Source organism: Falco cherrug, chromosome 4 (genome assembly GCF_023634085.1).
Source record: "Falco cherrug isolate bFalChe1 chromosome 4, bFalChe1.pri, whole genome shotgun sequence".
Lineage (NCBI taxonomy): Eukaryota > Metazoa > Chordata > Aves > Falconiformes > Falconidae > Falco > Falco cherrug.
In genome coordinates this window covers 52,182,167-52,195,296 of record NC_073700.1, presented here as the reverse complement: position 1 = coordinate 52,195,296, position 13,130 = coordinate 52,182,167, and the positions used below count along the sequence as shown (strand labels likewise).

Genomic DNA, 13,130 nt, shown 5'->3' with positions numbered 1-13,130 from the left:
ATACAGTCCGTCATGCCTATAGGTTAGTCTATAGGTTAGTGGGTTCCTGCACATGCTATAGCACCTTTTAGTGTGGTGCTGCTGATAGTGGTTTATGCCTAAAGTCTGTTGGGAAAGTCTGATGGTTTATAACAGCAGCGTAGTAGCACTTCACCTGAAAGCACAAGGGTTCTCACAACACAGGGCATAGTCCCCTTGTACTCCATATTTAACCCTTGCTGGCCCATAGTGGGTGCTTAAGGACAGTTTAGGAAGGCTGGCAAGGCAAGGGTGATCTCATCCTTACTTGTAGCCTCCCAAGAGCCCACAGCTGTGGGGCAGTCTCAGCATGTGGTTGTAGCACAGGATTTGGAGAACTTCCTTCTGTTAATGTGAGCAGCAGATTCAAGGAACATTTTTTCTGTGGCCTTTTGGATGTCCTGTGGCTATGAACACTGCAGGTAAACCGGGCATGGCATGGAAAAGTGCTACCTTTCATGAAAACAGCTATGGACACCCAAAAAGTTCAGCTGGTTTCTGAGACATGGGTGTATTCCCACCCTTTTTGTTTTCCTTTTTTTTTGTTAGACTGTTCTATAGAGCTGAACAACTCTCCAGCTTTGCTGACTGCAGTTAAGGTGTCCAATTTATTTGCCTACACTCAGGCACCCGGCACCACTGGAGATGCATTAACTACCTACAATATTAGCACAAGGCTGGCAGGTATCTGTGAGACCCATGGTCTCCTGGGACAGCATCTGGGGTCCACACGGGTACTTTCAGGCATCTCACACAGCACTTAATGCGTTTGTGTAGCCAACTGAGTCTGAAGATCTCTCTTTTTGGCTATCATGTGAACACAGACACTCAACACACACGAAGACACACATTTACATATCTCAATTGGGGTGTCTTGGTCTGAGAGCCAACCCCAGTTGCCATCCAGATGGTGAGGATCTGAAGTGCCTGGAACCTCTATAGATGAGGGGAACAGAATTCTGCAGCAAAAAGTCATTTTCAACATTCAGTGTTTTCCCCTGGGCTTAGGAAATCAGTGAGTGCTTTGTGCCTTTTGAAAAATATCCCTTCTCCCTGCCATTAAGTTTTTGGGTTTTTTTTTAATTGTAAAAAAAAAAGACCAAAAAGCAGTGACTACAGCTAGTGACAGAGGCTTTCTGGCATTGTGTATCATTCACAGAAGTTTGCTGCTTCCCCTGCTAATTTCAAACATGTCATTAGCAACATCTGAATCAGCAGCTTTGAGAAACCTTGCTGATACTTGATCTGGAAAGCCCTTATGTACGCTTCCATCCTCATATACTGCTAATCCCACCCTTCAGCATAGCCTGCCAGCCCCTCCAAAGGCTGCTGGATCCATTTCAGCTTCACAACCTAAATGTTGCAGAGTCTTAGTATTGTCTCGCAGAAGGGGAAAGAAAAAGGATGAAAGGAGAAAGCTGGATGCAGGGCACAGTGCAATGATACTGAGAATGGCATTTGCCACCAGTCATCATGCCTCAGTCACCCACATCCACCCTGTGGCAGTGGAAGGAAACAGGACACATGAATGCCAAAGCCCTGAAGGTTTCATCCAGGTGCTAAAACACAGGTTATGTTTATGCCCAGAGTTAAATGAGATGTCCTTGGGTATATGAGACAAGTGCATGGGAATTACAGATCCAACATGGGACCTACAGGGAACTCATGCCCTTCTGTAAGAGCAGCTTGGAACCAGACAGGACATTTGGGCGTCTAAAATAGCATGATACACATGGAAGGACAACTGAGCTGGGTCCTAAAAGTTGCAAGACCTCTTATGTGGGACGAGAATGGGACTTGCTATATAAATGTAAACACGTCTGTTTGAGCTAGTGACCCTGGACCCTTGTGTCACTCTTGTGACACCCAGTCAATGCAGCTGATGGCTGGTTCATGACCACCCCATGATTAAAACAGATGAGTTGCACCCCTTTCTTACTGCTGCTGGGACCTCAGGTGGCCAGCTCTGATGAAGCTACCCACACCACAGACATCTAAATCAGAGGACCATGTCCAGTATGGCAGACTCCATGTACCCATATTAGAATTTGAAGGAGCAGAAATACTCTTTGTACAGTGTCCTACAGCCTGCTGCAATGCAGGAGTAAAAGCACAGCCATGGTTTCACCTTGGATGGGGCCTCAGACCCCCCGCCTGGTGCTCTGCTGCAGCCCTGTGCTGTCCTGCAGAGGAAAGCAGATTTCCTCTGGATTCAGATCAATGCAAATTATCTCCCCACTGGTGGAAGTGGACAAATTAGGAGTCGGGTTAAGCCCTGAGCACAGTATGAAAATGTAGCAGCCAAGTGCTCTGAGGGTCACACACCTGGAAGACGTCCAAACCACAGGGAGCAGGGAATGCAGGGACCCTCATGGGAGGGGGGCACATCCAGCCCATAGATGCCCATGGTGGCTAGGTTTTGTTTATTTTGTTTTTTCCATCCACTCTCTGAGTTCATGCAGAAGCCATCTCTAGCGCTGGTTTGGTTTCCTGTTCTCCCAAAGCCACCAGGCTGCCGTGAATTTTCTACCCTGAGGTCAGGCTGGTGGAAAGCTGAGATGCAGAGGGGAGCAGAGAGGAAGTCTCCCAGCAAACCAAGAGGGAGGGGGAAAGGGAGATCTTGTTACAGGTGCAGCATGCAATACATCTGAAATAGTACTTACGCTGTTTGTGGTTCGGTCTGTTGTCAGCCTGAGTTATGGCTGGAGCGAGGTGGGAGGGCAGGATCAGGTGCACTAGCTAGCTGGGGACAGATCGTTTCACCTGGCTGCACATGCTGGATGGCTGTGGTTTGGTGGAGCTTTGCCGTGGGTGACCAGAAAGGATGAGGGAAAGGAAGTGCCCTGAGGCCGTGCAGTGCCTGAGAGCACCACGGAGCATGACCTAGAGAGAATGCCTGGTGCATCACTTGATGGGAGGTCATTTCACCAACCCCAAAACAGCTCAGCCATATCAGGTGGCCTCATCCTGGCCAGCACTGTCCAAGAGCAACTACAACTGCCTCAGCCACGTGCAGGGAACATCTTCAGAGCATTCTTTTGCAGGCCGTTGGCAAGGGCTAAGGGAACACGTTAGTACTCCTTAGGGAGATGGCAGATGCAAGAGGCACAAGAAATCTGTAAGAGGTGGGAAGAAGGGGGGGATCAGATCCATCCCAAACCTTCCCCATCATTTTCTCATCCCAGCAGGGCATGGGATGGAGTGGGCAGAGGGCAACTTTCAAGGACACCAGTTTTGAAACTGATGATCCCTCATCTTGGTACTATATTGTGACTTACTGTATTTTGTTGCTAATGCCAGCCCCTGGAATCACAGACATTGCTGTTTTGTCCTTCTGGTTTTCCTTTAGCTTTTTTTCAGTGCACATGTCAACAGTTGAAGCAGTAAAGGCATCAAATTAAATGACACTGGTTAAAGTATCACACTTTTTATACCAGTGTGCCATGGTGTGGCAAGGCCAGATCTTTGCAGGTTGTGTTGCCTCCTCCAGCAGCTCAGGGGATGACCAGCGATGGTTAGTCTGTCTTCAGGGTGGATTTATAAGGGTTGTTATGTAGAGTTCCTGCTGCAGCAGGATTGTCTAGTGAGTAGTGCACTGTCCTGAGACTATGGAGGTCCAGGTTGTGCCCATGGCTTGGCCATGTGTGACCTTTGTGGTCTCCTGTGAATTATATAAACTCCGACCCGTCTCAGCTCCAAAAAGAGGGTTGTCAGACGATGGAGGTGGTTGTTTCAGCTGGCAGATGACTCAGTGGTTTGTTACCTGGAGGACCTTTCCTGATTCAGCGTTGTGGTTTCCACCAAGCTGGGACCTCCCTTGTGCTAGGAGATGAGTGAGAGCTGGAATTGCCTTTAAAGAACCCTCCTGGGAACTAACAAGCATGAGCTGCCCTCCCAAGGGCTGCCCTGTGCAGCCTTTTGGAGAACCTCAACGTTTTTGCTCCTGAGGCTTTCCCCAAGGATCTAAGCACCCCATCCAAAAAATCACCTTTCCTGAAGGCTGTCCATTGTGGCCCTGGTAAGATTTGTGGCACCTATGTCTGCAAGGCAGCACACCAGCGTGCACGCATGCATGCATGTGTATGTCTTGGCAGTTCTGACTCAACATCCTTTCAAAAAGAGGCCCTGTGGTTAATCAGAGGAATTAACCACAGCCTCCAAAAACGTCCTGCCAGCCAATCGTCAGGCTCTTCCCAAGGCCATCGCTGCTACAACGGTGGCGTTGTCTGACGGGAACGTGGATCTTTCCGGTTAAATTTCTGAATGGGGCTCAGGGACGCTTTTGTTCAGCTGGGCATAGTAACGCCTCGCAACTGCCCAGTTACCAAGAACCCTTAACGTGGAGTAGGATTTTTGCAGTAGGATTTTTTTTAAATTTTTTTTTATTATTATTATTTTCACCATGGAGGCAAATGTTTTCCAGTTCAAAGAGGATTCCAGCTCCGTAATGGGAAAAGGGCTCCAGGCTTTGAAAGGAAGGAGATTTCTTCCCCCCACAAAAAAAAAAAAAGTCTCAAATCTGCTCACATTTGCTTTTTAGTGCCTGCTGTCTCCACAGATATATAGGGAGATATATATAAATACGCACATACACACACGCTAGATTAATATTGGCAAGCGCACCACTCTGCCAATGGAAACCGCAAAGAAACATTCACATATCTGGGGATTCTGATGTAATAGGGCTGAGGTTTTGCATTCCAGGACAGCGTTTCTAGCCTCAAATCAAAATCAGAGCTGTCATTCAGAGCCCAGCGTTACTAATGTTATTGCAACCCAGCGGGTGGGGTGAGGGAAAGGCGGGAGACGGGAGAGGAGGGAGCGAGGAGAAAGATGCTGAATGGGTTGATTTCTTCAGGGTTTATTTCTGATTTCAGACGATGAAAGGCAGTACCATCTAGGATGGTGGCAGGCATTTTAACCCTTTCCAGGCAGGCATTCAGTAATCTCAGAGCTAAACTGCATGCCCCCAGCACTGGATGAAGAAAAACATCTCAATATTTAATGGGGGGGGGAACAAAAAGGTGTTTCTAAGCCCAGCTCTAAAATACAGATGGTTAAGAGAACTAAAACCTACTACAGAATTAATTGCTATGAGCTCTCCTATGACAGGACCTTTCCCAATGGGACTTTGGCGAGCTAAAGTATCTGGAGTGGATAACCAGTCATAGGCTACTTTTGATTTTAAAAAAGAAAGATAAATGCAGGTGATTTTTTCTCATATCCCGCAGCCAAAGTATATCCTCCCCATGTTTTCTGTGGTGGGTTGACATTCCACCAGCCTTGACATCAGTCATTCAGCAATGGTATGGCATAGCCTTATAGCTAAATTTTACAGTTCCAAGCAAAAATCCCAGGTCAGTAGGCATTTTGTTCAAGCAAAAGCTGCCAAGTGATCTCTGGATTTGGCTGAGAGTTTGTAAAGCGCTTTGGGTTCCTTTGGGATAAAAATGCTGCAAAACTCCCCCCCCTCCAGTCATTAGGAAAGATGAATACCACTTTCCAAGCTGCTCTTCTGTAAGAGAGATGAGAACAAGTGTGATTGCCAAAGCCCCCCCACCCCCAGCAGGGTGCACCCCCAGAAGGTATGATAGCCTGAATCTCTGTGCTGCTACCACGGTTGTGTTACGATGCAGTAGGATGCGTTCTAATGTGACGCTATTTTTTCCATCATTTGTACTGCAGGAGGTCTTTGATCGCCTCTATTTGATTTATACTGTTGGATACTCCATCTCTCTGGGATCCCTCACAGTTGCTGTCCTTATCCTGGGATACTTCAGGTAGGCGGCTCTGTTTCTACCTAAGTGAGTTGACACTAGACTGGAAAAGCCTCAGGCTTTCCTGAAGGATAAAACTGGGGTGGCATGTGCTTCTTCAGCAAGCCACAAGAGGTTGCATCTGTGCTTTGGGCTGTGTTAGTGCCACTTAGGTCAAACTTTTTGGGGTGGGGGGTGGGGGGTGGGATGTTTGAACTTCTTCCGCTTGCTTGCAGTGGAGTTTTCCAGACCCTAATTGCAGCAAACGGGAAGAAAAGCATCTCCAGGAAGAGGTTTGTCTCCCTTGGAAGACTATCTAGGGTTTTCCTGTCCCTATCTATTACCCCTTCAGATGACTGGCTTAGATTTAGATGGGTGATATTTAGACAGCTAAGGTTTCTTAAAGGAAATTCCACTCTAAACCCAAATATTCATGAAGGATAGAACAGTTCAAGGGGACTCCAGCCATGTAAAAGTGCCCAGCTGACCCCTCCAACCTGCCCAAGCTGCTGCTGTACCTAGGGATCCAAACCTGACTGCTCGCCCTCCTAACTCTGATTGCCTACCCTCCCTTTCCACCACACCTGCCAACGATGTAGACCCCTAAATAGCACTTTGAACCTGTGCCATCCACTCCTCAGACCTGGCTGTTGCATCTTCTTGCTGTCACCGAGACCGTGGGATGGGAGGGATGAAAGCTGTCGGTCACAGCTCGGAGTTTGTCCTTTGGGAACCATACCTGGTGAGCTGCAGACAGAGCAGGGTGCTGAGCCCCGAGCCCCAGGTCTGCTTCCCTTCAGTGCCTGGCAGGACCAGCTATCTCCTTCTAGCAAACGGCAGGGCCCAGACAACAGCTGTGAAGGGAAATTCTCCACGCAGCAAACAGCCACGTGGTGTCTGCAGAGGGACTCAGCAGCTCCCACTGTGCAAACTCGAGCTAAGCCCCTGACACATGCCACTGGGAATAAAATGTGTGGCCTTTGGCTCTAAAAGCGCTCAGACCTCTCTGCAGTGAGCAAAGGTCAGGTGCATTTGCTTGGACAGCAGAGCATCCCAGCGCCCAAATCCATGACACAAACAAGCCAAAGGGGACTGCAGACCCCTCCGGGAGGCACTTCACATGATATAGTCCCAGAACACATCCCTGCCACCACCCCGCTGTCCCCTCAACCCTTTCCCTCCTGTTTCATTTCCCACTGGACACTGGCAAGGTTGATAAAATATGTAATATCCATGTATGCAAGAGCAGTCCTGGTTTTAAGAGACTCTCTCTTCATCCATGCAGTCAGAGCACTTCAGTAACAGCCCAGACTACGTGGGCAGCTGTGCTACAGCATCTTTGTCCCAGGGGTCAAAGCAGCAGCAGGGACCAAGCCAGATTTTATTCCCGATAACGCATAATCCAGAGATTCACTGACTACATTTCAAATGCAGGCACCAAAGCCCATCTTCATTTACACTTTAGCAGTTCCACTCGGCCTAATTTGTGTCATAATACAACAGGAAACAACTGGTATTACTGTCACAATATCCTCCAAAGGAGAAAAAAACACAGCTTTTGTTTTTTATTCCCATTATTGGAGCTGGGGATTTAAGAGAGTATAAATCCATCCATAAATCCATGCTCTTGGCTAGCCAGCCAGCAGAGCTATAGAGGGCAGAAGGGGACCCGAAAAAGTCACTTAAGTTTCTTCTTCTCCCCAAAGGCATGACCACTGTTTCTAATACACACCTCATAGAAATGGGTTCACTTCTTACTGTCCAGCTTTTCCCTCAAAAGGATCTTAAAGCGCTTTACAATCAGCATTTGTGGGGTCATTGCTGCCATTGCTGGGGTGGAGTCCAGAAACTGCACAGCATGACCAAGCAAGGGATAGTGTCTCTAACGGCAAACAGAGAAAACAGCCCAGCACGCTATAGTTACTACTATAGTTGCTACTAAATTTAGAGTGGGCACAAGGATTAGCGATTTACAAGAACCTCTGCAAAGTTTCTAGCAGCCACAAGTCCTGCAGCTTTTGTAGTCCATTTCCTCTGCACCAAGTGCAGGTAAATGTGAAGTCTTTAACTGCAGATTTGATGCTGAGAAGGGCAGATTTGTTGGAGGGATGGATTTAACAGTGAGAGGGGCACACAGAGGATACGCAGTTCAGTACCAGTGAGCACTGTGCATGTGTCCTGCCTGCTGTCTGTACATCTTGGAAAATGACTGTGTGTCTGATGCACACCCATTGCATGTGCACTGCACAGCTGGGACAGGCTCACCCTGCACACCCTGCACACCCTGCACACAGGGACATGCACATCCTGCACACCCTGCACACCCTGCATACAGGGACATCCACACCCTGCACAGAGGGACATGCACACACTGCACAGCAGGGACATGCTTGCCATGCACACCCTACACACAGGGACACGCACGCGTTGCACACACTGCACACAGGGACGTGCATGCCCTGCACGCACTGCACAGCTGTTGTTGCCTCACTGCCCACTCACTGCATGCCAGATGTCCGTTCCCTGAATGTACACCGTGCACTGGATGCATGCTCGCTGCACACCCACTGCATTCATCCTGACATTCACCAGAATCCAGACACTGCATGCGTGCTTCACACTGAATGCGCTGCCCCCAGCTGCGTGCACACTGTACACAGTATCCTGCATGGGCAAACTCACCACACACGTACTGCACACACACTGCATGCACACTGCACTCCGGATTTGCACACACAGAGCATGGACTGCGTATCACATACCCTCCTCCAGCTGCACGTGCACTGCACACATGCCACCCTCCTGATGCAGACTCACTGCCCACTGCATGCATGCTCACTACCCGTGCCCAATACAGGCAAAATGCATCCCTATTTCTTTGCAAGACTTCCCAGTCAGAAAGAAAGGATTTTAAACAAGTACAGGCACAGCATTTTCCTAATGCAAAGTCAGCTGCAATGTGCTGCAACCAAACCCCTGGAGTCGGTGTTAATTCATTTACCAAACCCACGGGTGAACCGCGAGCCCAGGGCAGCAGTGGCACTAGCACTGTTTCCCCACGGTGGCACAGTGCTGATGAGAAGAGCTTGGGCTCTTCAGAAGCAGAGGTGACCCTGAGTCTGTCCAACAGATGGGCTAAACTACTCCAATCCTTCTCTGTCTCCTCCTCCAGACGTTTGCACTGCACTAGAAACTACATCCACATGCACCTGTTTGTCTCATTCATGCTGAGAGCTGTGAGCATCTTCGTGAAGGATGCAGTCTTGTACTCTGGGTCAGCTTTGGAGGAGATGGAACGGATCTCAGAGGAAGACTTGAAATCCATCACTGAAGCACCTCCAGCAGATAAATCACAGTTTGTGAGTATTCCCGGAGCAGCCGGTTCTCCAGACATCATGCCTCTGTCCTCTCTGTTCACCATTGTGCTTATTTTGGGGGGATTTTCCACCCTAGTGAGGGGCACCAGCTTCTTGCCTTTCCTCACCCTCCACAGCCACTCCCCATCCCTTCCCACTCCTTCTCAATCTACTGGTCCAGGGGGACTGCCCACCCCCATAGCTAAGGAAGACCTGTTCCCTCTGGCAGTCAAAGGTAAAGCCAAAGGTGATGTTTTGGTTCCCATCTACACTTAGTATTTTCAACATTTCCCTGATGGTCCCTAAAGCATATGGCCTGGGAAACTCCCCTGGGTACCCCAGCACCAGGCACATCAGCGCCTGCCTTTCACAGCACGTGCTTCTCCCACCACAATGTGCAACAAGCCGATTTTCCACTTGGACCTCCTCTCTGTGCGATCCATGGAGGCATCACTGTGATGTAACATCTGTGCCATCAAACTGACAGCCCAGATGTAACAAAGCCACGGTTCAACGTGCCCTGATTCCAGAGCCAGAGCAGAGGTAGCGTGTGAGATGAAGGAGGTCGGCAGTCGACATCTCACCTCACTTTTTGCAGAGTAATTTTGCAGCAAACCATAGCTCATTGCCTCTGTTGTGATTTATCACTCCCATCTCTGAAAAAAAGACATTTTAGAAGGGACGATGGAGGGATTATGTGCTATTATAAGAAAGGGTAGGGCTCAACTGCACAAAATCCATTGTCTACAAGGGAGACACCTTCATTCAGTCTAGTCATCTCAGGTTCCATCTGTGGTCAGAGGTTGAACTTGCCTCCAAAAGTACGTGTTCTTTTCACCATAAGAAAGCTCAGATGGCAATATCTGCATTGTCCATGTGCCTGGGGGGACGAAGACCATCCTCAGATTTCAAAGTCGTCCCCACCTGCTGAAGCTGTCTGTTGTCTTTGTTCTCACCACAAATTTCCCATGGTGGATTCTAGGTACGACGGCTCGTCACCCCCAAATTGTTGGATGCTGTGGAGACAGAGGAGGTAAATTTTAGTAAGATCAGGGGTTGCCTTCAATGCACACAAAAAAACTGAGCTAGCTCAAACACCCTAGTGGCGTGTCTCTCATAATGTGGCAACAAACCTTCTGCCTGTGTATTCATTTGGCTTTTCAAGTCTTTCACTGCTTGTGCTACTACCAGGGACCTGGCCACCAACGCTCCTGCATAAAATCAGCAATCATGACGTGTCCCACTGTGCAGCCAAGTCCCCTCAAATGGCAATTTGTTATCGTTTTTCCTTCCCATTTCACTGATTTATTTCATTAATTTGGTGAGTCTCTGGCCGGAGCACTCGGCACACTTCAGAACACTCCCTTTTTGGAAAGAAACCAAAACATTTTACTGCATTGTTTTCTATTTCTCCTTGGGCTGGACTCATTATAAGGAATAAGTGGGATAATATATTGCATTCCTGGAATATTAGCAATTTATTGGCATATCCTATTCTTCCAAATTGAAAGGCAAAGAAGCGACAATTAATGTATTTGTTTCCAAGTGAAGTGAGAGTTTGCAATTATTGCCTGATGCTCCCTGTGTGAGGGTAGATGGTGATTTTTTGTAAATCTAAAAATCATTATTAAACCTGAATGGGGATTTTCCCCCTTTTTCCTTCCTTCTTTCCTTCTATTTTAACTCACTTCATCTGTGAAAGAAAATGGATATAGTTGTGTCCGTATTATATATATATATATATGTATATGTATGTATATGTATGTATATATGTGTATAATATGTGCATATTCATTTTGATTGACAAAGTATTAGCATAAGAACTGTGCCAGAATAAAAAATTACCTTTTTATTTACAAGGTACTTATTATTGATGTTTTCTGCAAGTCAGTTCCTCTTAAAGGAAGGGGGAGCCTGGAGAGTGCTGCTGCCATGGGCTGTCTTTGGTAGCCATCGGCTTCCTGTGAGGTCGAACCGCCCAGAGCCCCTGCATTCCCACACTGACAAGAGATGGTTTTGTGTGTCCCTTTGTACCAGCTGACCCTATATGGCATCATTACTTTGCAGCCTTTCTCTAAGGGGGTGAGAAATGCTGGATGAAGGGTGGCTTTGCCCTGCTCCGTCAGTGGGCAGGACAGCCTGGAGTGGCGCTCAGGGTTTTCCTCTCCAGCAAGCAAAGGGTTGCAGGTCAGCACGAAGCGAGGGGTCAGCTTACAAGCCCATTTGAGATCATCATGTCCTGGAAGTCTCTGCCAGGTGTCCCTCTTTGCAGCTCAGGTCCGTTCAGAAAACACCTTGACATCGCAGGGGAAATCCTCCAGATTGTGGTTGCTCTTGGAGGACCAGTCACCAAAGCCTACAGCACCCATCCAGGGCACCTTCACACTCACTGAGGAAAGACAGGCAGCTCTGGAGGACCTCGTCTTGGACATCCATGACAGGATGGGGTGACTCACCCTCAGCATGGTACCCTCTCTCTATGGGCTGGGGAAGGAGTCGTACTTCCAAGGGGTGTGACTTGCACCAGGTCACCCAGACTGAGGCGATTTGGCCACAGCCCTTTGTCCTCTAACATGGACGAGAGACCCAGGGAAAAGATGCCCACAGCTCGCCTAGAAAGTGTGTGAGCCCCTCATTACTGGGATTGGGAGACAGTAGGATCAGGTCGGCATCTCTTCACATGTACCCTTGTCCTCCTGCACCTCCCAAGTCACCTGCTATTGGAGACACAACATCAGGCTGAGGGGAAGCTTTCTTCTCAGTTGTTGATCTCTTCTGCTTTTGCGTTGAGCTTTCTGATTTACTTTTTTCCTTTCTCCATCTTGTTTTCCAGCCCATCTTGGTAAATTATGGCTTTATGTAGAACAAGAATTTCACACCATCTTCCCACATAACCCTGCCTTTCTGTGGTCCTTGCAGGTGGGCTGTAAAGTAGCAGTTACCTTCTTCCTCTACTTCCTGGCAACCAATTACTACTGGATTCTGGTGGAAGGGCTCTATCTCCACAGCCTCATCTTCATGGCATTTTTCTCAGAGAAGAAGTATCTTTGGGGATTCACATTATTTGGCTGGGGTAAGTCACGGCTGCTCCTTACGGCTGACCTGTGAGAGGGCTGTTGGAGGTGGTCTTTGAAGCAGATAGCGCGTATAGATAAATATAGGAGAGAGGACAGAGGCGGGGTGAGCATCAGAGACACAGTGACTCTTGCAAGGACATGTCAACTCTCTTGTGAAGCCTTTGTAATTTCTAAATTGTGGTATTCACACTGCAGCACTTCCAGGACCTCTAGAAGGATCAGGCCAGGCTTGGAGAGGCAGCACACCTTGGCACCCTTCCAGGGCAGCAGATGTGTGCATGTGACACCTGATTTTAGTGCACCCTCTGGGTCACCCCCATCTCTGCCAAGTGCCTCCTGCTGAGAAACAGGCATCGGGCTGGAGGGGCAGCAAGTTGCATGGGTCTGTGAGCATCTGCTCCCAACAGCAGCCCCCAGCTCTGATAGCCTTCCTCAGCTCTCAGCTGCCTTAAAAAGCTCCTGGGGTTTCATGAGTGCTGGAACACCAGTAGAAACCTGCAATTTGTGGGGAGGACTTTTTTCTTTTTCTTTTTTTTTCCTTTTCTTTTAATTTGGGCATCTTTTCCTGGAGTAAGGAGAAAGGGGTGGGATGTGGGTGCAGGGGGGGTGCTCATTAGTGGAAGGCACTGTGGGCACACACCTTTCAGACCAGAATGTGCTTTCTGTTTGCTTCTGGCATTAGCTTTGGCTTGTGAGGCGTTACGAGGTGACGGTAGGCTGAGGACAATAAAACAACTGCCCGCAGTTGTCTGAAGTGTGGGAACTGTAAGGGAGAACAGGAAACGTATTAGATGATCCTCCAGGACATAACAAAGACTAATGGGGTGTAGGTCTACAAAGGAGCTTACAGCAGGAGCAACTTGTTGGGAGGTGTCTCTGGTTACCTCTGAACTGTACTGTCCAGGACCACTTCCCAGTTTCCA

At 48.4% G+C, this 13,130-nt stretch overlaps 1 protein-coding gene across 1 annotated transcript in view; it reads left to right on the top strand.

Moving 5' to 3' along the window:
• Positions 1 to 13,130, top strand: part of PTH1R (parathyroid hormone 1 receptor) — a 121,849-nt gene that overhangs the window by 86,355 nt on the left and 22,364 nt on the right. The window contains exons 5-7 of the mRNA XM_005442331.3: positions 5,704 to 5,798; positions 8,947 to 9,133; positions 12,050 to 12,203. Of these exons, the coding sequence (XP_005442388.1) occupies positions 5,704 to 5,798; positions 8,947 to 9,133; positions 12,050 to 12,203 (436 nt within the window). The remainder of the gene's footprint in view (positions 1 to 5,703; positions 5,799 to 8,946; positions 9,134 to 12,049; positions 12,204 to 13,130) is intronic.